Source organism: Pecten maximus, chromosome 16, assembly GCF_902652985.1.
Source record: "Pecten maximus chromosome 16, xPecMax1.1, whole genome shotgun sequence".
Taxonomy (NCBI): Eukaryota; Metazoa; Mollusca; class Bivalvia; order Pectinida; family Pectinidae; genus Pecten; species Pecten maximus.
Genome location: NC_047030.1, coordinates 28332646 through 28354930, shown reverse-complemented (window position 1 = coordinate 28354930; position 22285 = coordinate 28332646). Strand labels below are relative to the sequence as shown.

General features: G+C 36.6%; 3 protein-coding genes across 3 annotated transcripts in view; 1 reads left to right on the top strand and 2 right to left on the bottom strand.

Annotated features, from left to right (window-relative positions):
• Nucleotides 1-22285, bottom strand: part of LOC117344501 (methylenetetrahydrofolate reductase-like) — a 69321-nt gene that overhangs the window by 31317 nt on the left and 15719 nt on the right. The window contains exon 3 of the mRNA XM_033907261.1: nt 975-1216. Coding sequence (XP_033763152.1) covers nt 975-1216 — 242 coding nt within the window. The remainder of the gene's footprint in view (nt 1-974; nt 1217-22285) is intronic.
• LOC117344503 (putative nuclease HARBI1) lies at nt 12599-14153 on the top strand. Its single transcript, XM_033907264.1, has 3 exons — nt 12599-13056; nt 13331-13442; nt 13736-14153. Exons 1-3 carry the CDS (start codon nt 12946-12948, stop codon nt 14122-14124), a joined length of 612 nt encoding a protein of 203 aa, XP_033763155.1. The 5' UTR covers nt 12599-12945; the 3' UTR covers nt 14125-14153.
• On the bottom strand, nt 14421-21781 carry LOC117344502. The gene is made up of 4 exons (XM_033907263.1): nt 21553-21781; nt 16279-16346; nt 15295-15441; nt 14421-14816 (listed from the first exon to the last, which is right to left on the bottom strand). Exons 1-4 carry the CDS (start codon nt 21723-21725, stop codon nt 14503-14505), a joined length of 702 nt encoding a protein of 233 aa, XP_033763154.1. The 5' UTR covers nt 21726-21781; the 3' UTR covers nt 14421-14502.

Here is a 22285-nt window from a genome sequence, read left to right as displayed (position 1 = left end):
AGTGTAAGTCAGTAGGACTACAGTGTCAGTCAGTAGGACCACAGTGTCAGTCAGTAGGACCACAGTGTTAGTCAGTAGGACCACAGTGTAAGTCAGTAGGACCACAGTGTAAGTCAGTAGGACCACAGTGTCAGTCAGTAGGACTACAGTGTCAGTCAGTAGGACCACAGTGTAAGTCAGTAGGACCACAGTGTCAGTCAGTAGGACTACAGTGTCAGTCAGTAGGACCACAGTGTCAGTCAGTAGGACTACAGTGTAAGTCAGTAGGACTACAGTGTAAGTCAGTAGGACCACAGTGTCAGTCAGTAGGACCACAGTGTAAGTCAGTAGGACCACAGTGTAAGTCAGTAGGACCACAGTGTCAGTCAGTAGGACCACAGTGTCAGTCAGTAGGACCACAGTGTCAGTCAGTAGGACCACAGTGTCAGTCAGTAGGACCACAGTGTCAGTCAGTAGGACCACAGTGTCAGTCAGTAGGACCACAGTGTCAGTCAGTAGGACTACAGTGTAAGTCAGTAGGACCACAGTGTAAGTCAGTAGGACCACAGTGTCAGTCAGTAGGACCACAGTGTAAGTCAGTAGGACCACAGTGTAAGTCAGTAGGACTACAGTGTAAGTCAGTAGGACCACAGTGTCAGTCAGTAGGACCACAGTGTCAGTCAGTAGGACCAGTGTCAGTCAGTAGGACCACAGTGTCAGTCAGTAGGACTACAGTGTCAGTCAGTAGGACCACAGTGTAAGTCAGTAGGACCACAGTGTCAGTCAGTAGGACTACAGTGTAAGTCAGTAGGACTACAGTGTCAGTCAGTAGGACTACAGTGTCAGTCAGTAGGACCACAGTGTCAGTCAGTAGGACTACAGTGTAAGTCAGTAGGACCACAGTGTCAGTCAGTAGGACCACAGTGTCAGTCAGTAGGACCACAGTCAGATATGTCTGTAGTAAGTGCTATCCTCATTACTACCATAAGTCTTACCTCCTCGAAGTGCCAGTAGGTTCCTGATTCCCAGTTCTTTTGCGTTCTTTAGGTTAGATTTGATTTCCTGCTCTGTCTGTCGTCCACATGTGATGTGAAGCATGGTCTCCACACAGCAATAGTTTACCATGGTGGCAGCCATACATGTGGAGCTAGTGGCCTTCTGGGTGTTTCCTGGGTCACCTGCTGGATGCCACGTGATGTCACAGAAAAGTGGTTGTCCCTCATTCATACGTTCAATCCTGACAATTAATAGAGTGGTTGTTGTAATGGTAAGTTACACAACAAATTGATGTACATGCTACTTTACATAAGTGGTTGTTGTACGTTCTACCTTACACAACTTGAGGTTGATGTACATAGTATGACATTACACAAGTGGTTGTTGTATGTGGTACATTACACACAGGTGGTTGTTGTATGTGTGGTACATTACACACAGGTGGTTGTTGTAAGTGTGGTAGGTTACACACAGGTGGTTGTTGTATGTGTGGTACATTACACACAGGTGGTTGTTGTACGTGGTACATTACACACAGGTGGTTGTTGTACATGTGGTACATTACACACAGGTGGTTGTAGTATGTGTATGTGGTAGGTTACACAACAAGTGGTTGTTGTATGTGGTACATTACACACAAGTGGTTGTTGTACATGTGGTACATTACACACAGGTGGTTGTAGTATGTGTATGTGGTAGGTTACACAACAAGTGGTTGTTGAATGTGGTACATTACACACAAGTGGTTGTTGTACATGTGGTACATTACACACAAGTGGTTGTTGTATGTGGTACATTACACAAGTGGTTGTTGTATGTGGTACATTACACACAAGTGGTTGTTGTACATGTGGTACATTACACACAGGTGGTTGTAGTATGTGTATGTGGTAGGTTACACAACAAGTGGTTGTTGAATGTGGTAGGTTACACACAGGTGGTTGTTGTATGTGTGGTACGTTACACACAAGTGGTTGTTGTATGTGGTACATTACACACAAGTGGTTGTTGTATGTGGTACATTACACACAAGTGGTTGTTGTATGTGGTACATTACACACAAGTGGTTGTTGTATGTGGTACATTACACACAAGTGGTTGTTGTATGTGGTACATTACACATAAGTGGTTGTTGTACGTTCTACCTTACACAACTTGAGGTTGATGTACATAGTATGACATTACACAAGTGGTTGTTGTATGTGGTACATTACACACAAGTGGTTGTTGTACATGTGGTACATTACACACAGGTGGTTGTAGTATGTGTATGTGGTAGGTTACACAACACGTGGTTGTTGAATGTGGTAGGTTACACACAGGTGGTTGTTGTACGTGTGGTAGGTTACACACAGGTGGTTGTTGTATGTGTAGTACGTTACACACAAGTGGTTGTTGTATGTGGTACATTACACACAAGTGGTTGTTGTATGTGGTACATTACACACAAGTGGTTGTTGTATGTGGTACATTACACACAAGTGATTGTTGTATGTGGTACATTACACACAGGTGGTTGTATGTGGTACATTACACACAAGTGGTTGTTGTACATGTGGTACATTACACACAGGTGGTTGTTGTATGTGTGGTAGGTTACACACAGGTGGTTGTTGTATGTGTGGTAGGTTACACACAAGTGGTTGTTGTATGTGGTACGTTACACACAGGTGGTTGTTGTACGTGTGGTAGGTTACACAACGAGTGGTTGTTGTATGTGTGGTAGGTTACACACAGGTGGTTGTTGTATGTGTGGTAGGTTACACACAGGTGGTTGTTGTATGTGTGGTAGGTTACACACAAGTGGTTGTTGTATGTGTGGTATGTTACACACAGGTGGTTGTTGTACGTGTGGTAGGTTACACACAGGTGGTTGTTGTATGTGTGGTATGTTACACACAGGTGGTTGTTGTACGTGTGGTAGGTTACACACAGGTGGTTGTTGTACGTGTGGTAGGTTACATACAGGTGGTTGTTGTACGTGTCGTAGGTTACACACAGGTGGTTGTTGTATGTGTGGTAGGTTACACACAAGTGGTTGTTGTATGTGTGGTATGTTACACACAGGTGGTTGTTGTACGTGTGGTAGGTTACACACAGGTGGTTGTTGTATGTGTGGTAGGTTACACACAGGTGGTTGTTGTATGTGTGGTAGGTTACACACAGGTGGTTGTTGTATGTGTGGTAGGTTACACACAAGTGGTTGTTGTATGTGTGGTATGTTACACACAGGTGGTTGTTGTACGTGTGGTAGGTTACACACAGGTGGTTGTTGTACGTGTGGTAGGTTACATACAGGTGGTTGTTGTACGTGTCGTAGGTTACACACAGGTGGTTGTTGTATGTGTGGTAGGTTACACACAGGTGGTTGTTGTACGTGTGGTAGGTTACATACAGGTGGTTGTTGTATGTGTGGTAGGTTACATACAGGTGGTTGTTGTACGTGTGGTAGGTTACATACAGGTGGTTGTTGTACGTGTGGTAGGTTACATACAGGTGGTTGTTGTACGTGTGGTAGGTTACACACAGGTGGTTGTAGTATGTGTGGTAGGTTACACACAAGTGGTTGTTGTATGTGGTACGTTACACACAGGTGGTTGTTGTACGTGTGGTACATTACACACAGGTGGTTGTTGTACGTGTGGTACATTACACACAAGTGGTTGTTGTATGTGGTACGTTACACACAGGTGGTTGTTGTACGTGTGGTAGGTTACACACAGGTGGTTGTTGTATGTGTGGTAGGTTACACACAGGTGGTTGTTGTACGTGTGGTAGGTTACACACAGGTGGTTGTTGTACGTGTGGTAGGTTACACACAGGTGGTTGTTGTACGTGTGGTAGGTTACACACAGGTGGTTGTTGTACGTGTCGTAGGTTACACACAGGTGGTTGTTGTATGTGGTAGGTTACACACAGGTGGTTGTTGTACGTGTGGTAGGTTACACACAGGTGGTTGTTGTACGTGTGGTAGGTTACACACAGGTGGTTGTTGTACGTGTGGTAGGTTACATACAGGTGGTTGTTGTACGTGTGGTAGGTTACACACAGGTGGTTGTTGTATGTGGTAGGTTACACACAGGTGGTTGTTGTACGTGTGGTAGGTTACACACAGGTGGTTGTTGTACGTGTGGTAGGTTACACACAGGTGGTTGTTGTACGTGTGGTAGGTTACATACAGGTGGTTGTTGTATGTGTGGTAGGTTACACACAGGTGGTTGTTGTATGTGTGGTAGGTTACACACAGGTGGTTGCTGTACGTGTGGTAGGTTACATACAGGTGGTTGTTGTATGTGTCGTAGGTTACACACAGGTGGTTGTTGTACGTGTGGTAGGTTACACACAGGTGGTTGTTGTACGTGTGGTAGGTTACACAACTAGTGGTTGTTGTATGTGGTACGTTACACACAGGTGGTTGTTGTATGTGTGGTAGGTTACACACAGGTGGTTGTTGTATGTGTGGTAGGTTACACACAGGTGGTTGTTGTACGTGTGGTAGGTTACATACAGGTGGTTGTTGTACGTGTGGTAGGTTACATACAGGTGGTTGTTGTATGTGTGGTACGTTACACACAGGTGGTTGTTGTAAGTGTGGTAGGTTACACACAGGTGGTTGTTGTACGTGTCGTAGGTTACATACAGGTGGTTGTTGTATGTGTGGTAGGTTACACACAGGTGGTTGTTGTATGTGTGGTACATTACACACCGGTGGTTGCTACAAGTACGTGTGGTAGGTTACATACAGGTGGTTGTTGTATGTGTGGTAGGTTACATACAGGTGGTTGTTGTATGTGTGGTAGGTTACATACAGGTGGTTGTTGTACGTGTCGTAGGTTACACACAGGTGGTTGTTGTACGTGTGGTACGTTACACACAGGTGGTTGTTGTAAGTGTGGTAGGTTACACACAAGTGGTTGTTGTACGTGTCGTAGGTTACACACAGGTGGTTGTTGTACGTGTGGTAGGTTACACACAGGTGGTTGCTGTACGTGTGGTAGGTTACACACAGGTGGTTGTTGTACGTGTGGTAGGTTACATACAGGTGGTTGTTGTATGTGTGGTAGGTTACACAGAGGTGGTTGTTGTATGTGTGGTAGGTTACATACAGGTGGTTGTTGTATGTGTGGTAGGTTACATACAGGTGGTTGTTGTATGTGTGGTAGGTTACATACAGGTGGTTGTTGTACGTGTCGTAGGTTACACACAGGTGGTTGTTGTATGTGTGGTAGGTTACATACAGGTGGTTGTTGTATGTGTGGTACGTTACACACAGGTGGTTGTTGTACCGTGTGGTAGGTTACATACAGGTGGTTGTAGTAAGTGTCGTAGGTTACACACAGGTGGTTGTTGTATGTGTGGTACGTTACACGATAAGTTGTTGTTATACATGGTATTTCTTTCACTCAAGTTAGTTATTTTTGGAAAGTTGAAAAATAACTAATGTTTTGGAAAGTTTAAAAAATAACTAATAATTTCTCAAATCAACTTATACTTAGAGGTTAATTGCCGTCCTAATCTTTTTCTTCAACCCTGGAGATATCTATTTGAAAAAATTCTTCAAACTGTACCATGTGACTTCTCCGACATCTTAATTCCCTAACTAAGCATATAAGTTGATTTGAGGAAACTTCATAATATTTTCCATTTACTCCATGGCATTGTCAGCATCTTAATATAAGTCACCTTGATGATAAATTACACTGTAACTAAATATATACCATAAAATTAAATGGGTAAACAAATATCGAAAGCACTGACGACCAAACACAATCACATATTTCTTTTCTACTTTCGACTTTTGACTCACATACACTCCGAAGTATTAGAGCGACCAGTATAAGGAGACATGAAGATCTAGAGATACCGTCAATATTCCCACATACAGATATTTTTCTTTTGACTTCATTTTCAGAGTTCTTTCATTGTCATTTTTTTAAATACAAGTCATGTCCCTCGATACTGTATGCAAATCTTACAAGATCATCAATAAAATCAAACATCACCATTGTGGCGAAGGGATAAAAGCTTCTTGCAACTGGAAATTGGGGCAGTTTTCACAATGAGGTCATGGTTTTCTATTACAACATATTTGCAGTTTACCAAAATTGTATCTATATTACCGGTGTAGTATGGTATTTTGACCCCCATGGTAAATTGACCCCGGGGTCAAAATACCATTATGGTAAAATGACCCCCCCCCCCCCCTACCATGGTAAAGTGACCCCCCCCCCACCATGGTAAAGTGACCCCCCCCCCTACTAGAGTCACTAAACATGATTTTTATATATCATTTAACATATTTTCATAAAACAATATTGTATCATTATAAACAGTGCAAATTTCGAGGGGTAGGTTCACTATATAGTGAAATATAGGTGAATAGTTGACGGAGAACATTAATGAAGAAATAAAGCTTTTTTATCATTAATTTTGGTAATTTTGGTAACTTATTTTCACAAAACCTTTATCAGTATACATCAATAATTCTATAAATTTTAACAACAACAACAAAATTGGTCTGGGATAACTAATTTTGATGAAACTTAACCATGGCAATGGTAAAGTAACCCCCCCCCCCCCTCGTCCCACACACACCTAAAAAGTAAAGTTAACAATATTTTATTTGTTCATTCATTAAAATATACATAAATAAAGTCAAGAAAATTGGTCTTAGGGTAGGTGATTTTTTATGTAAGTTATGTGGAGAGGTTGGGAGAGGGGAATCATTTTACCATGATTATAGTGAAAATATATTTTTGTGGATTTATTTTTTTTCAATAAACCTCAATTCATTAATCTATACATTTAATCAAAGTACTGGGTGTACTGTAAACGAACATTATTGTTTAATGCAAAATCAGTAATCTTCTAAGTTTTAAGTTGATAAATTTACTGATATCGGTTTAGGAATTAATTGCAAATAATTTGAAATGTTTGCAGCTGTTCTGATTTGATTGTACACATGCATGTTTCTGTAAGGTCCTAATTGAAATCGAAAGTTTGTTGATCTATCTTGGATCGATGAAAATAAAATATGTCTTCTTTCTTTCGGGAAGGCATCATCAGTTATAATACAGCCAGGACTCTGTGACCTTAATGATGCCAACTTCTAATATGCACTAAATTTAGGCTAGTTCCATCGTTAGTTTAGCATACATAGTTGCATTTCAACTTAATATGATGAAACACACATAAAGAATTACTGAAAACCAAAACCAGAGCTGCTAATCAAGGCCCGAATTAAGAATGTATCCTATTGAAACTGTACTCATGCAAGCATTTATGGTACTTCAAAACAAAACAAAACCTGACTCCTTTTGTTCAGGAATCATTTGATGTTAATAAATCTGTATATGAGAAGATAAACTTCTGGTATAATTACAGTATTGTAAACAATGTGATAAAGAATAACAACAAGATAAAGACTATCTTCATCGAATAATTCAGCAAACAGGAAAAGAAAACTTCAAGCTTCATTTTCAACTTCAAACCTGATCACAAGATTACAGTCCATTCGATGGGACGACACATTCCCTATTTATTGTCCTTTTCCAATGTTGATCATCCAATCATACTGAACCACACAATTCAGCAATGTAATTGCACAAATCACATCCTTTATGTGGAGATAACATTTTTGGGGGTGTTATAAGATTCCATAACTGTATGCAAATTGTGAAGCATTCCATATCTATAACTATATATATACAGTACGTGTATATCAAAATTGGAATGACACAGGAGATTTGCAAGTTTAAGTTCACCATCAGTCATGGGAGGTTTATGTAAAATGTTATATTTACCGGGGTAATTAGTAATTTTGAGAATATATTTATGAAGCTCTATTCTGTACATTCTACCAGTGCTTTAGAGAATGGACACAATTATATGTTCTCCAATGTCAAAATTAATCATATGTAAAATATTAGGGGTTTATTCGCCATTCTATCCTGATTGCCGTCATAGTAAAATTACCAAAATGGACTTGAAATCAATATTTTTAAGAGAATGATCTATGACTTGAATATTTCATAAAAATAATGTAATACATCGTTTATTCACTTCATTCAGATCTTCAGACAACGCATAATTTGTGAAGTCATATATAGAAATATATGAACCATTTTGTTATTGATTTATAGTTCACACAAGTAAGCACTAGATGTAAGCAGTAAGTATATATGTACCGCTATCTACTGGCATGACTTTGAGTACAGTAAACTACACTCGATTTGTGGATATTGACAGGATAACATATATTTACATACTAATTCAATTTTAGAATTGTAACTGAAATCTTGTAACAGCATGGCACAAATAGTCATCTGAACATGTGTTGTATATTGAAAAATTATTTAGGTAAATATTAAAGAGGCTTACCCGCAGACGGACCGGTAAACGGCACATCTCCGATCACTAAATAAACTTCAGTACACGTTTCTATGTGACAAAATTAGAGGCTTTTCCGACTTTATTTCTTGAAAACAATTACAGAATATGTATTTAAAAGACGTTTTAAAACTCAACCTGAGAGGGAAATGTATGGAATATAATGGCAAATCTTCTTTGTAAATCGCCGCTGCCTTTGAAGTTATCACTGTGCGGCACTGTGCACATGCTTGTTTCTTTGATGTGTCAATCAAATTAGACTCCACTTTATAGCGGGGACTTATTTGCGGGTTGCGATTAAATAAATAATATTTAAAGAATGAGGTTTAATATCACTTTTCAGCGTTTTATAAGGAAAATAAAATGAAAAACTCAACAATTCCAACAATCTGTCATGTGTAAAAAATCTTTTTCTATTAGCCAATTTTTCTGATCTCTCTGCAGGCAAGCCTCTTTAACTCATTTGCTTGACTTCAATTTTCAATTGATCAATTCATTGATTACTGTGTTTGAAGTATGGTGTAGCGAGAATTTCAAGTCTTGATCATGACTTGATGAACGTTCTAAATTAACAAATTATCAAATTATCAAAATGAATTTGTTTGAAAAATAACACAAGTTCCACAGCAATATTATATAGAGAATCGATCACACTATTTCAGAAGTTATAAAACTACAAATAACAATTAATGGCTGAATATCAAATTAAGTGAATGTCACAAGTCTTTTTGCATTTGTTTTTAGATAATCCGGATTTCCGTTTTCCGGCTTTAAAAAAAATACGTAGGAGTAGTGCATACTAAACGTAGCCATATCATGTAACAGCTGATTTTAATCAGATTGACTTAACATGAACTAACACCGTCTCAGTAGTTCGTCACAATCGAAAATTTGATCGTGAATTCGGTATTTTGCAAATTCTTTCAAAATACTTCCAGGTCTCTATACACACACCAAGGATTAATAGATCCTATATTGGGTCCATTCTCTCGTAAAAATGTCGATTTGGGTCCACTATCGGCCATTTCGGTAATTCAACTCTAACGACAATCGGGCCGCGATTCGCAAATGAAAAATTAATTTAAAATTCGTAAACCTCTAATATTTTACATACGATACAATTAGGCATTGAAAAACATATATGTGGGTCAATTCTCTGAAAATAATGCCAATTTAGGCCTATATTATAATTAAGCCCCATTTTTCTTCGTTTCGGTATTTCCAAGTCTGCTTCACCTGTGGTCCGTTTCAGTAAATATTCTCGACTTTGCCGAAATAAAAACAAGCTATATAATTGTTCATTTTAAACATGACAACTGCCGACCACACGTATCTAAAAATGTTATTGTTGATATCATCTGAATATTGCCGTAGTTATCTGTCACTTCGATTGTAAACCCATTACCAAAGTCATGGAAGAATCGACCAATCAACGGTTTAACGTTTGATTTCCATAATCTTGCAGTTACCTCCCTTACAACAGTAAATACGTTCCAAGTATCGCCTACAACAACCAATCCCGTGCACATGGCAACAAGATATTATCATTTGCATTTGATTTATTGGTCGTTTTCGTCAAAGGAAAATGGAATATGGAAATTGATGACAATGTTAACGCTATGACCAGTCACCCTGACCACAAATGCCACCTAGTATCTACCTTTCTCGCAAACATGTTCAGTAACCTATAGTATGATACAATGTATCGTCTCGTATGCCGTTATTGATATATTTCTTTCTCTAAATTATAGAAATACTCATCTAGTTGATAATGATGTGAAAAGTAGAATATATATATTACAAATTTAAGTAAATCGCGGACATATTTGCAGACCTATGCTATAATGTCAGCCGTTTTGGAATGAACACGGAAGAGCAAAACTTTCTAAACATCCGGAGACGAATGCGCCTGCGCAATATTTGTTTACATAAATATATTGACCTGGCTCCGGGATCATGAAACAGACTTAAGTCTAAGTTTTGACTTAAGCTTAAGATTTTTGACTTAAGTCTGAAAACAGACTTAAATCGAGGTTCATGAAATAAAACTTAAGTCTTAAGTCTATTTTTCAGTCTTAAATCCTAAGACTGCTACAGGGCAGACTTAAGTCCGTTTTTTTGTCTTAAATATGGCGGACATAGTAAGATTAGTTGATCGTCTGCGACAACGAGAAGAAAGGAGAGCAGTTCGTCCGAGGACCTTTAGAGATCGGCTTAATCCTTTGGAGATGAGGACAGATGAGGAGTTGTACGCCAGGTACAGGTTCAGGAGACCCACCTTGCTATTTATTGTTCATTTGGTCGCCGATAGTATAACGCATCCAACAAGAAGATCCCAAAGTCTGCCTCCTCTCATACAGGTTCTCGTTTTTTTGAGATTTCTGGCGACAGGGGCATTTCACCAACTGATTGGCGACGCCATTCACATATCAAAGGCCACTGCTGGACGCTGCATCCGTCGTGTTGCGGACGTCCTCGTTAGATTGCGTGGGGATTTCATCAAATTCCCGACTGGGCAGGCGGCAGACAACACAAAACGTGCCTTTCACGCTATTGCAGGTGCGTATTTCCAATTAAAAGACATAAATGATATCGAATCTAGTACCACAGACAAGTTTTGAGCGTTCCACTTGATGTAAACAATGTGACTGCAGCGCCCCCATCGATAATTACGTCATATAGTACTATGTACCGTATCTAAACAAATAAACGCCCTCATTGTTATATATGTGTGTTATCAATCGTATGAGAAGGGTTTCCCTCTGTTATAAAAACATCGTTAACAACAAAAAATTGTCTAATCAGCTCTTTGCTGAAAGTCAACAATTGTGAAGCTTTGATCAATTAAAATTGCAGGTAGAAACAGTTCTAGATCAAATTATATGTTTGTTCTTATTTTTTTTTTATTTCAAGATATTCATATGAAATGAAATATTGTTTTAATACTTATTAAGTGTACTATTTCAATTTCACAATTGAAATACTTCCATTTCATAGTGTACTTTGTCATTGTACAGTACATGTGCTTGTACATATCACTATGAATTTAAAAATAGTTAAAAAACAAAAAAGAAAAATTATTTGTTTAATATAGCTTTTATTTGGGAAACAACTTAGGATTCATAACAGTAATTAAAATATATATATATTGCACATGCATATGTACAGCTTCCTGTTTCAAGCAATTGATTGTCCTTGAAATAACATAAAAAGAAAATTTTGATCAAATGTGGTGATTCGAACCGAGCAAAATATCATTTGGGGCTTTCTGAAACTAGTTATATATGAATAAAAATTCAAGAACAAATGTGAAAATCTGCACAACTTAGGACCATGTGTAATGTGCATATTGAAATGAAATAATTCTATCTAACTGCTTCAATTTAAGAGGAGGCCCATGGGCCTCAACAGTCACCTGAGTTTAGAAATATTAAAGTTAATTTAATTTACCCTGCTGGCCCCGCCCATCAGCTCAGGGCCAACGTGTGCATACCATCGAGCTGTCATCCCATGCTGATAATGTTAACAAAGTTATTATGAATTTCAATAAAATCAAACAACTGATAGTCAAAAATTTGATTTCCCTATATAAACTATTGTAAAGTTTACCCCCTCCTCAGGGGCAAACGTGAGACCCCAGGAGCATGAAATTTACAATTTTGGTAAAGTACCTGAAGACTTTTCCATGCATATGAAGTGTACTATTTTTAGGCCAACACCACCATATGTGCAAATATTTACATAAGGAAGCGTTTTCTAAACTGCTGGCCAAAGACTGCAGTAATAAGTTCCACTAAAGAAACAAATTCATAATTCTAAAACTTCATTAAAATCTGGTTTTATTTTCATATTGTAGAACTATTCTCTCAATATTAAACTACATGCATTTTGATATTGGAATAACACTATTTTCTTCAATCTTCACATTTAGAAGTAAAAAGTTTTATACAGTTGTCGAAATTGCAGGCCTCAGACCGCAAGTAATTACCATCTACGTTCTTTTTAAAAAAATTTTTATAGACAATCCATAAATTTACTCGACATGGGCCACTCATGATGATCACAAAGACACTGAGACTGACTTTGAACTACAGGGAAAGTCTCAAAACATCATTTTAATAAAATGGCTATGTCAAACAAACAAACAAACAAACAATTTTCCTTCTCTCATTTGTATCATGTTTTTATTGGGTTTTTCGAAGAAGTTTTTTTTTTAAATTTCAGTTAATTTCAATTTCAACACATTTTATTGTCATTTAATTCGACAAATGGATCTGACATCAGGCATAGCCTATTTAAGTCATCTCCATATAAACATATATACAGGTAACAATTTTTTAATCTCGAATATAACAGAAGTAGTATACATAATTTTATATATATTAACAGGAACATATATATGAATATCTCTTGGATATGACTTGTTAGCAGGACCCACTCGATGAGATCGGCTGATGTTGGCCTCTGTAATCATGATACCAAGTTCATTTAAAATCATTTGACCCTTTTTGACATTGCCCATAAGCCAAAGGAGTCAGGCAGTTTATAAACTAAAAATCTTGAATTGTGTATTTTTAAGGCATGCCACAGGTATTGGGATGCATTGATGGGACATTTGTCAGAATATCTACACCAAGAGAAAATGAACCTGACTATGTCAATAGAAAAGGATTCCATTCTCTGAATGTTCAGGTATAATGTGTAAAAATAGAAACTTTAATATTGATCAAGATTTCATGCAGAATGGATACCTTAATTGCTACATGTATTTAAGAAAAGAATAGTTTTATCTGTGACAAGTACTGCATTCATGTTAGCTCACTGAAATGTATACATTGTATTTACCTGGTATTAAATCTCAAATACATGCATACCACATTCCCCAATGTGAAGTCTATAATTCTTTCATTATTTAATATGAAAAAAAACCACCTTTGAAATATGCATACTTATTTCACTTTCACAGATGGTCTGCAACAACAACTTCATCATAACCAACTGTGTGGCCCGTTGGCCTGGTTCATGTCATGACTCAAGAGTGTTCCGAGAAAGTCAGCTTTGTCATGACTTTGAAAATGGTAATAAACATTCATGTAAAACTATGTACTGTACCCTATAAAATTGATGTTACATCAATATATCAAGTTCATCAAACAATATATATCATTTTCATTTGTTACAAATCATTTGTGGTATATCCAAATATTTATGAAGATTTAACAGTACATAATTATAATTTTGAATAAGAAGATATATTACTTTTGAGAATTAAATTGAAAGTAATGTCACTTTACACAATGATATATCTATGAATGATGAATAAACAATGAAAAGAGAAACTTGAAGAAGCTATAATCCTTAATTATAACAGACCTATACAGTGGATTCCTGCTAGGGGACTCAGGCTACCCTTGCCGCAGGTATTTGATGACACCATACAATCACACCAATGATATTAGACACCGGGAGCGATTCAATGGAGCATTGTGTAGAACAAGAGTGGTCATCGAGCAGACGTTTGGAATTTTGAAGAGGCGCTTCAGCTGCCTATCAATTGGTCTGAGAACAAACCCAAACAGAGCATGCAAATATATTGTGGCATGTGCCATATTGCACAACATAGGTATCTTAAGACAAGATATAGTATCAGAAACAGTTGATGACCTAGTAGTACAAGGCCCAGATGTTCTGGAACATAATCATTTAAATGAAAATGGATTTGGGATAAGAGAGAACATGGCAAGAAACCTTTTTTCTTAGTAATTTTCTATAGCTAGGTACTCTCTGGAGTGGGGCAGTGCAAGCATATATATATACATTTATGGGCCAGTGGGGTTAGAGTCACCATTCAAAATCTGTTCCCCTTTTTCCAAAGATTTTTGTGACCAAATAAGATAAAAATCTATTCAGAACTTATAAGAGCAGTAATTTATAGGGCTTAGATTACCTCTATTTTCCCAATCAGACCCCGCCCATTCCGCACTTTGGGAGTCACCCCTTATGCAAAATCTGCTCCCTTCACCCAATGATGTTTCTGACCAAATTTGGTTAAAATCCACAAAGTATTTTATGACTAGTAGCGGTTAAAAGAAAATGTTGACAGAACAAATTGTAGTGGAAAAGTTTCAGAAACATTATTTATTCTTCAAAGGAAGGCTCAATTGCCTTAATTTGAAGAATAGCAAGATGTTTCTGAATCTTGACCAGTTCAATCCTCTCCAGAATCAGATTCCTTGCGTCTTTCACTCGGGCAAGTTCCTCCAACAATACTTCATCAGACAAATCTTTTTTCTGTTTTGATGATGTACATGTAGATGTGGCTGTATGTGGGGCTGTTAATCCATCTGTGTGTGTGGCTTGTGATGCTGCTGGGGAGATATAAGTTATTGGCATATCCATATCAACTCCTGAATAAGTTGGTAGGATGTTGATAAACCCAGGTGAAAGAGGCACTGAAAAAAAAGAATACATATGCATATGCATGTATACAATAAGATAAAGACAGCATTATCAACTCAATACCGTATTTTATCGGGTATAAGCCCATGATCAAGGATAAACCCCCTCCCCCCTATTTTTCACTTTTTTTCTGCAAAGGCTCGGTAAGACATTTTATATGACATGGCAAAAAGACATCACAAAGAGATTTTGACACCAACAATTGAATGATCTTTATTGGACCTTTTCCTTTTAATGTAAATCATTTGTTTTCTTATCGTCAAGTTTCAATATTGAGACATAAGAGAAACTGTATAAGTTTTTACTATATAACTCAAAATTGGCACAAGGAACTTGTCCGAAAGACCCACTTGAGTAATAGTAACAAGTACATTGACAGGTCAGAAAGGCCCATCATGTGATGATATACATCATTGAAAAAAATTATTTAATGAATTGTATTTTGAGATATTTAATACCCTTTAACCATACCAGCAGTGTCAATTCCTTCAGAGAGTCCACAGAGACTTGGTCTTCCCTCCAGGTTCTGTAATACCAGCCTTTCTGGCACTGTTGGTGAAGCTGGTTTCTTGCCACCACCAGTCTTTGGGTGCAGTAATCCTGATCTTTTTTCTTTTGCTACAATATACAAATGTATTTTATTACATCTCAGTTTGTATCAATCAAAATGTGCCTTGTGTTTCATTTTCACAAGGGGCCTAATGGCCTTATAGGTCAATGTGTTCTGATGTAGTTTACTCAAACTGACCCATTTCAGCCCTGCCCATCTGTCACTGGGCTCAGTACTGTTTACATTTAGGCCATATACAAAGTAATTTGTCGTATATAACATCTGGGTTAAAATGTGAATTAATTCATAGATTTTCCTAATCTTAATTACTGGGGTAGTGTATATCAGGAGTTCAATGAAATTGATACCAAGTTTGAAGTTTCAATGACAAGATAAGCAGCTGATCAGACAGGAAATTTGTTTGATAATACAGATATAGGTCAAAAGTCAAAATGCATTGTATATCACAGTGACCTACATTTCACAAATGACACACCACCTGACTTGGGTGAACTTATGGCCCAGGTATGAGGTTTCAGTGACAAGCAGTGTAGGACATAGAGCTCGGACAATTGATATAAAGACAAAAGGATGGATGGAAACATTCAAATGAAAAATTTGACTACATCTTAGATTATTCTAAAACATAGTCAATTAAGCATTTAAGGATAAATCTTATCTGTGGAGAATAGGAAGTGTGATGCAGTGCTATTAAACAAGATTTTTGTAACATGTAAATACCGGTATCTTACATAACTATGTTTCATACACCGTTTATGATGCTTTCATAACTACATTCATGTTATAGAATTCAAAAATGCTAAGTTCTATGTTAAAACATGATGTTGATCTCATAAATAAAAATCTAATGTCAACAACATAATGTTCAATGAACACTATCATACCTTTCTGCTTGATGTTTTGGTATTTCTTTTTAATTTCCGGCACCTTTCTCTGCAGTGATGTGTTTCTGCTGAAATTTGGAAAAGAAGAACATTTGTAGTAGAAAGAAAATCTGTACATGAGCTTTTACTTAGATACTCAAAGAGATAAATAAATAAACAAAAATTACCTAGCAGCTTTTAAAAGTATTTTTAGACACATTTGTATTTTGATATATGTAACAGAGCACATGATTAATTGAATTTAAATCACTGCCTCCGCTAGGGATCGAACCCGGGACCTCTGGCTTACTAGTCTTACGCTCATCCGATCGAGCTAAAGAGAAGATCTCTCTAGCCGAGCGGTATATTGCGGCTAGTATTTACCAGGGTTACATATACATACCATTAAACTTCATATTAAACAAGAGATCCCAGAGGGATCTTGGCGCCCACCATTGAATGTTCTTCATAGGTTCCATGTCAGATTGATCTTTTCTCTACTTTTCTCTTCTTCTAAGTCTTACTAATCTGTGTAAACTCAGAAGAAACCTCTAGTACTTTTCAAACAAGGGAAACCTATATATAAAATTTAAGATTAAAACACCAAGGGGAACCTATATATGGAATTTGAGAAAGATTCCTTCAGTGCTTTCTGAGAAATAGTGATAACAAACTTCAATTGTCAAAATCCAAGATGGCTGCTTGTCGGCCATGTTGTTTTCCGATTGGTCTCAAAATGCAATATGCATAACTAGGCACCTGGGGGAACCTACATATGAAATTTCAGGAAGATCCCTTCATTAGTTTCTTAGTAATAGTGATAACCAGTTTCAATTTTCGAAATACAAGATGGCTGCCTGTCGGCCATGTTGTTTTCTGATTGGTCTCAAAATGCAATATGCATAACTAGGCACCAAGGGGAACCTACATATGAAAATGGAGAAAGATCCAATCAGTACTTTCTCAGAAATAGCGATAACAATCTTCTATGGTCAAAATCCAAGATGGCTGTCTGTCGGCCATGTTGCTTTCCGATCAGTCCCAAAATGCGATATGCATTACTAGGCACCAAGGGGAACCTACATATGAAATTTGAGAATGATCCCTTCAGTACTTTCTCAGAAATAGTGATAACAAACTTCAATGGTCAAAATCCAAGATGACTGCATGACGGCCATCTTGTTTTCTGATCGGTCCCAAAATGTGATATGCATAATAAGGCACCAAGGGGAACCTACATATGAAATTTGAGAAAGATCCCTTCAGTACTTTCTCAGAAATAGCAATAACAAACTTTAATGGTCAAAATCCAAGATGGCTGCCTGTCGGCCATGTTGTTTTTCGATCTGTCCCAAAATGCAATATGCATAACTAGGCACCATGGGAAACCTACATATAAAATTTGAGAAAGATCCCTTCAGTACTTTCTCAGAAATAGCGATAACAAACTTCAATGGTCAAAATCCAAGATGGCTGCCCGTCGGCCATGTTGTTTTCCAATCGGTCCCAAAATGCAATATGCATATCTAGGCACCAAGGGAAACCCACATATGAAATTTGAGAAAGATCCCTTCAGTACTTTCTCAGAAATAGCAAAAACAAACTTCAATGGTCAAAATCCAAGATGGCTGCCTGTCGGCCATGTTGTTTTCCGATCGGTCCCAAAATGCAATATGCATAACTAGGCACCAAGGGAAACCTACATATAAAATTTGAGAAAGATCCCTTCAGTACTTTCTCAGAAATAGCGATAACAAACTTCAATGGTCAAAATCCAAGATGGCTGCCTGTCGGCCATGTTGTTTTCCGATCGGTCCCAAAATGCAATATGCATAACTAGGCACCAAGGGGAACCTACATATGAAATTTGAGAAAGATCCCTTTAGCTCTTTCTCAGAAATAGCGATAACAAACTTCAATGGTCAAAATCCAAGATGGCTGCCTGTCGGCCATGTTGTTTTCCGATCTGTCCCAAAATGCAATATGCATAACTAGGCATCAAGGGGAACCTACATATGAAATTTGAGAAAGATCCCTTCAGTACTTTCTGAGGATTAGCGATAACAAGAATTGTTTACGGACGGACGGACGGACGGACGACGGACCACGGACGCAGGGCGATTTGAATAGCCCACCATCTGATGATGGTGGGCTAAAAATCTTGTTGCTATATTATCATCTATCTTATATCTTCTCAAACCTTTCTCTAAGCTTCAGACAAATCAAATGATTTCAATTTGTTTATGTTTTATTTACAATTATGCCAGTGACAATCAGTTTTATTTAAATCATGTATGTCTTCTTTTAATAGGATTGATATTTTATATTAATCTTCTTTATTCATATATTTCTGATGATGATTAGAATTAAAAACAAGTCTAATCATTGACTGGGAAGCTTCCAAAATGCCTATACACTAAACTTTCAGAAATTCAATGTTAAAAATATGAAATAAATTTTCTGTGTTAAATTGGTGCATTTGAATTTTTTATTTATCTAAATAGTATTTATGCTTTCTGTCACTGCCGTACACAGCAACAATAAATATAGTGAGTGTATTTCGACAGTTGCAGGATAAATACAAATATAATCTCAACATATTCAGATTTGATATTCCTGTTTGTGTTTGTTCTCAGACCAAATATATATATGTAATAACAGAATTGTTGTGAAATCAGAAAAAAATAAAGTACCTATATATCTATAATGAATAAATATCATGTGGTAGAGTGAACTTTTTATTTTAAACAATTTAAACATGTTTTTAGGAAATGTTGTAACTAACTTGTTATATTGTATTTATTTGCTTGATTTGTTCTGCATTTAAATAATTCTATTGCTGTATGAAGTTATTATTATTGAATCATTTTCGAGTGATGTTGTTTTTTCCAATTTGATTTTATAAATTCATTTCAATGTAACTACAAAGCTGCCAGATGTTTTACTGAAATGGTAATATTTGTGAAAGTGTATAAGAAGAGTTAAATACCTTGAATTTGAAAATTTTTTTTTTTAGAAAAAAAAAGGCTCTATAGATTTGTATAACTGCTTGCATTGATAACTCCTGCAATCACACCAACAGGTACAATAAAATGGAATGAGGAATTTGAGTATGACAAAAAGAAATGGGGAAAAAACCTTTAAAATTCCTTTTATTGTAACAAAAAGTACAAAACTTCAAATTCAAGTGAGAATTCTACACCACATTTTAGTAACCAATACATTTCTTTTAAGAATTAATTTACATCCTACTCCAATTTGCTCACTGTGTAATAGGAAAGGGAAACAATAACTACATTGCTTATGGGAATGTATTGAAGTTCAAACTCTTTTTGAAAGATTTTAAGCTCTGCTTGATATTTTGTTTATCATCCCATTTCTAATGAATAAAGATTCTCTACTTTTTGGAGTAGCTTCTTCACAATAAATAATAAAATACTAATAATTATTAAACATGATATTTATAAAACAGGATATCTTCATAAAACTCTTAATATAAATGCACTAATTAATGTTATTAAAGATCATTATAATGTACAAAAGTATATCATTTCAAGTAAAAGTGATAACATTCAAAAGAAGTTTGAAAGTAATTGGAGAAAGTGGATGCCTTTGTTAGAAATATGACTAATATGGCACTTGAACATGTAGTTTTTCTTTATATATACCTGTATGTGTTATATATATACAGTATATTGCTTTATATTTTAATGGCACAACACCATATTAGAAATTATAACTTGTATTCATATTTTCTAAACATTAGTAAGTAGTAACTTGTCAGTAAATAAAAGTGTATGGGAACCTCTCTACCTGTCTGTCTCAGTTTTCTCTCATCTGTCTGTCTGTTTGTCTCCATTTTGTTTGTCTATTTTGTTTTATATATATGTATGTACATGTAGGTGCTTCTTAATTTGTACTGTTTAATGGTGAGCAGAATGTGATGATAATTATAAAGCATGGGAGTATTTATCTGTAAGCATGGGAATATGTGTTGGTAAGTGTGTGTGTATGTCACGAGTTATGTGTGTGTACATGGGAATGTGTCTGGGTAAGTGTGTATACATGTACAAATGTATGTCCCGAGTTATGTGTGTGTACATCGGAATGTGTATGGGTAAGTGTGTATGTCCCTCTATGTTCTGTCTTATGGTATCTGTATTAAAAGCTTTGAAAAATAAAACAATTTAAAAAAAGAAAGAGTTAAAGTGGTAAAATGATATTTGGCAAGAATGAGAGATGTTTCCCTTGAGTGTAAGAGTCTAGATACTGTATATTTGTATTTATAAGGTTTGTTGCAAGGCAGGCCTATTCATAAATCTATAAATTAATTAATAAATAAACTGCTCAATTTGCTGACTGGTTTTCTTGTCATTATTGACAACCTGTTAGTGTTACAACCAAATGAGAGGATTTTTTTAATGTTTACAACATCTCTCATTTTCTATGGTTCAAATACTGTGAAATAGTGCTATGCGGATTGCTTCAGCGCAAACAATAAACCAATCTTCATGTGCAGTAAATGTAACTTTTTGATTTTTAGTCGCTTACATTATACTTTTAATTATGAATCCCATATATCAGCTGTATGTACACAGATAATGTAGGTTATTTCCTAAAACCTGAACAGTGTTTCTCCCTAGTTAATTCTAGTTGCAATCATTAATATTGCTACAAAGACAAGTGTGTGGCATACAAGCTATCGTAACTGTAAAATTGTGTTTTCCCTGTATAAAATAATTTGGAGCCATCAATGGAAGACAAATGTCCGCTCATCAATATCAGATCAATTGACAATTAAGGAGGATTGAATTTTGAAATTATTGAATATTTGAGTAAAAAACGATTTTTCTTTTGTCAAACATATGTAGAATCTATATAAAAGTCAAATATAATAAACATCTATAATCTAAGAAATAATCACGTCAGAACTTCTAAAAAGTCAATATTTTTTTACATGCACTTCAACAGTAATTTGACGGGTAAATGTGTATAAATAAGTTACTTAGATACGTGAATATCCCTCAAACTCTCGAAGGTGTACAGTACAGGGTTTCCAGTACAGTACACATGGATGGACGATTTCTGACAGAAGATCTTCGTCAGAGAGCAGTGTTGTCAGGGTATTGATATTCATTCTAGACTAGAGTACTGAGGGCACGCTGAATTCATGACAGATACGCGTCCCCAACCTAATATGCAGTTTAACATATAGCAGCATAAACATTATTTTAAGGAATCACAACAATTAAACTTCAAGCACACAACAATTTGGTAGCTCTACTGTATACGTACGCATTCAGGCGATTGGCAATGTCTTGCCAAACTTTGCTCTTCGTCTGCTGTGTCCTGGAGGCGCCATCGTGCCTTCCAAACAGCAGAGATTCGCTGTTGGAAACCTCTTCAACGAGCATAACCTCCTCCTCCCCGGTCCAATTTGACTTTCTCCCTCTGTTGACAGATTCCATTGTTTACATTGACAGCAGACGACAGAAGATGGTTTCCCGCGCTGAAGAGTTCCAATGGATTACCGCAAATACGCGAATCAGCGCGCGCGTTGCTATAGATTTCGACTTAAGTTTAGTCTCAGCTAAGATTATGCTTAGCACGTTTCATGATCCACATAAGATTGCGGTCTTAGCTAAGTAAAATCTTAAGACTTAAGTCCAAGTTTAGTCTTAGACTTAAGTCTGCTTCATGATCCCGGGGCCTGGAGTTATTCGCAAAGTTCAGGTTCATTTAGTCTTCACATTTCGCTAGCGTTATGCATTTCTCAAATCGTATGTATCTTGAAAACATCTACTGAATACATTTCAACATTTTCGGTAAAACTACTACATAAAACCAGAGACTTGTATATCACAAGTCTCTGATAAAACGAAGATGTTTTTGCAAGTAAATTATTTGAAGCGTAAAGCAATGGGGGCAGCCATATTTCATTGAAACAGACAGTAGATGGCGTATTGGTGAATGTGGCTACCAAATATGGTCATATTTCTCAGTCCAGTTCTTGATGGCAATAACCGAA

What these genes read in the sequence shown, in the direction of transcription:
- LOC117344503 (XM_033907264.1), top strand. Translation starts at nt 12,946, where the DNA reads ATGCCACAGGTATTGGGATGCATTGATGGGACATTTGTCAGAATATCT. An exon ending in TCCATTCTCTGAATGTTCAG is followed by an intron (nt 13,057 to 13,330) that starts GTATAATGTGTA and finishes TCACTTTCACAG; the next exon opens with ATGGTCTGCAACAACAACTT. An exon ending in TTGTCATGACTTTGAAAATG is followed by an intron (nt 13,443 to 13,735) that starts GTAATAAACATT and finishes TAATTATAACAG; the next exon opens with ACCTATACAGTGGATTCCTG.
- LOC117344502 (XM_033907263.1), bottom strand. Translation starts at nt 21,725, where the DNA reads ATGGAATCTGTCAACAGAGGGAGAAAGTCAAATTGGACCGGGGAGGAG. An exon ending in CCAAAACATCAAGCAGAAAG is followed by an intron (nt 15,442 to 16,278) that starts GTATGATAGTGT and finishes TGTATATTGTAG; the next exon opens with CAAAAGAAAAAAGATCAGGA. An exon ending in TGAAGGAATTGACACTGCTG is followed by an intron (nt 14,817 to 15,294) that starts GTATGGTTAAAG and finishes CTTTTTTTTCAG; the next exon opens with TGCCTCTTTCACCTGGGTTT.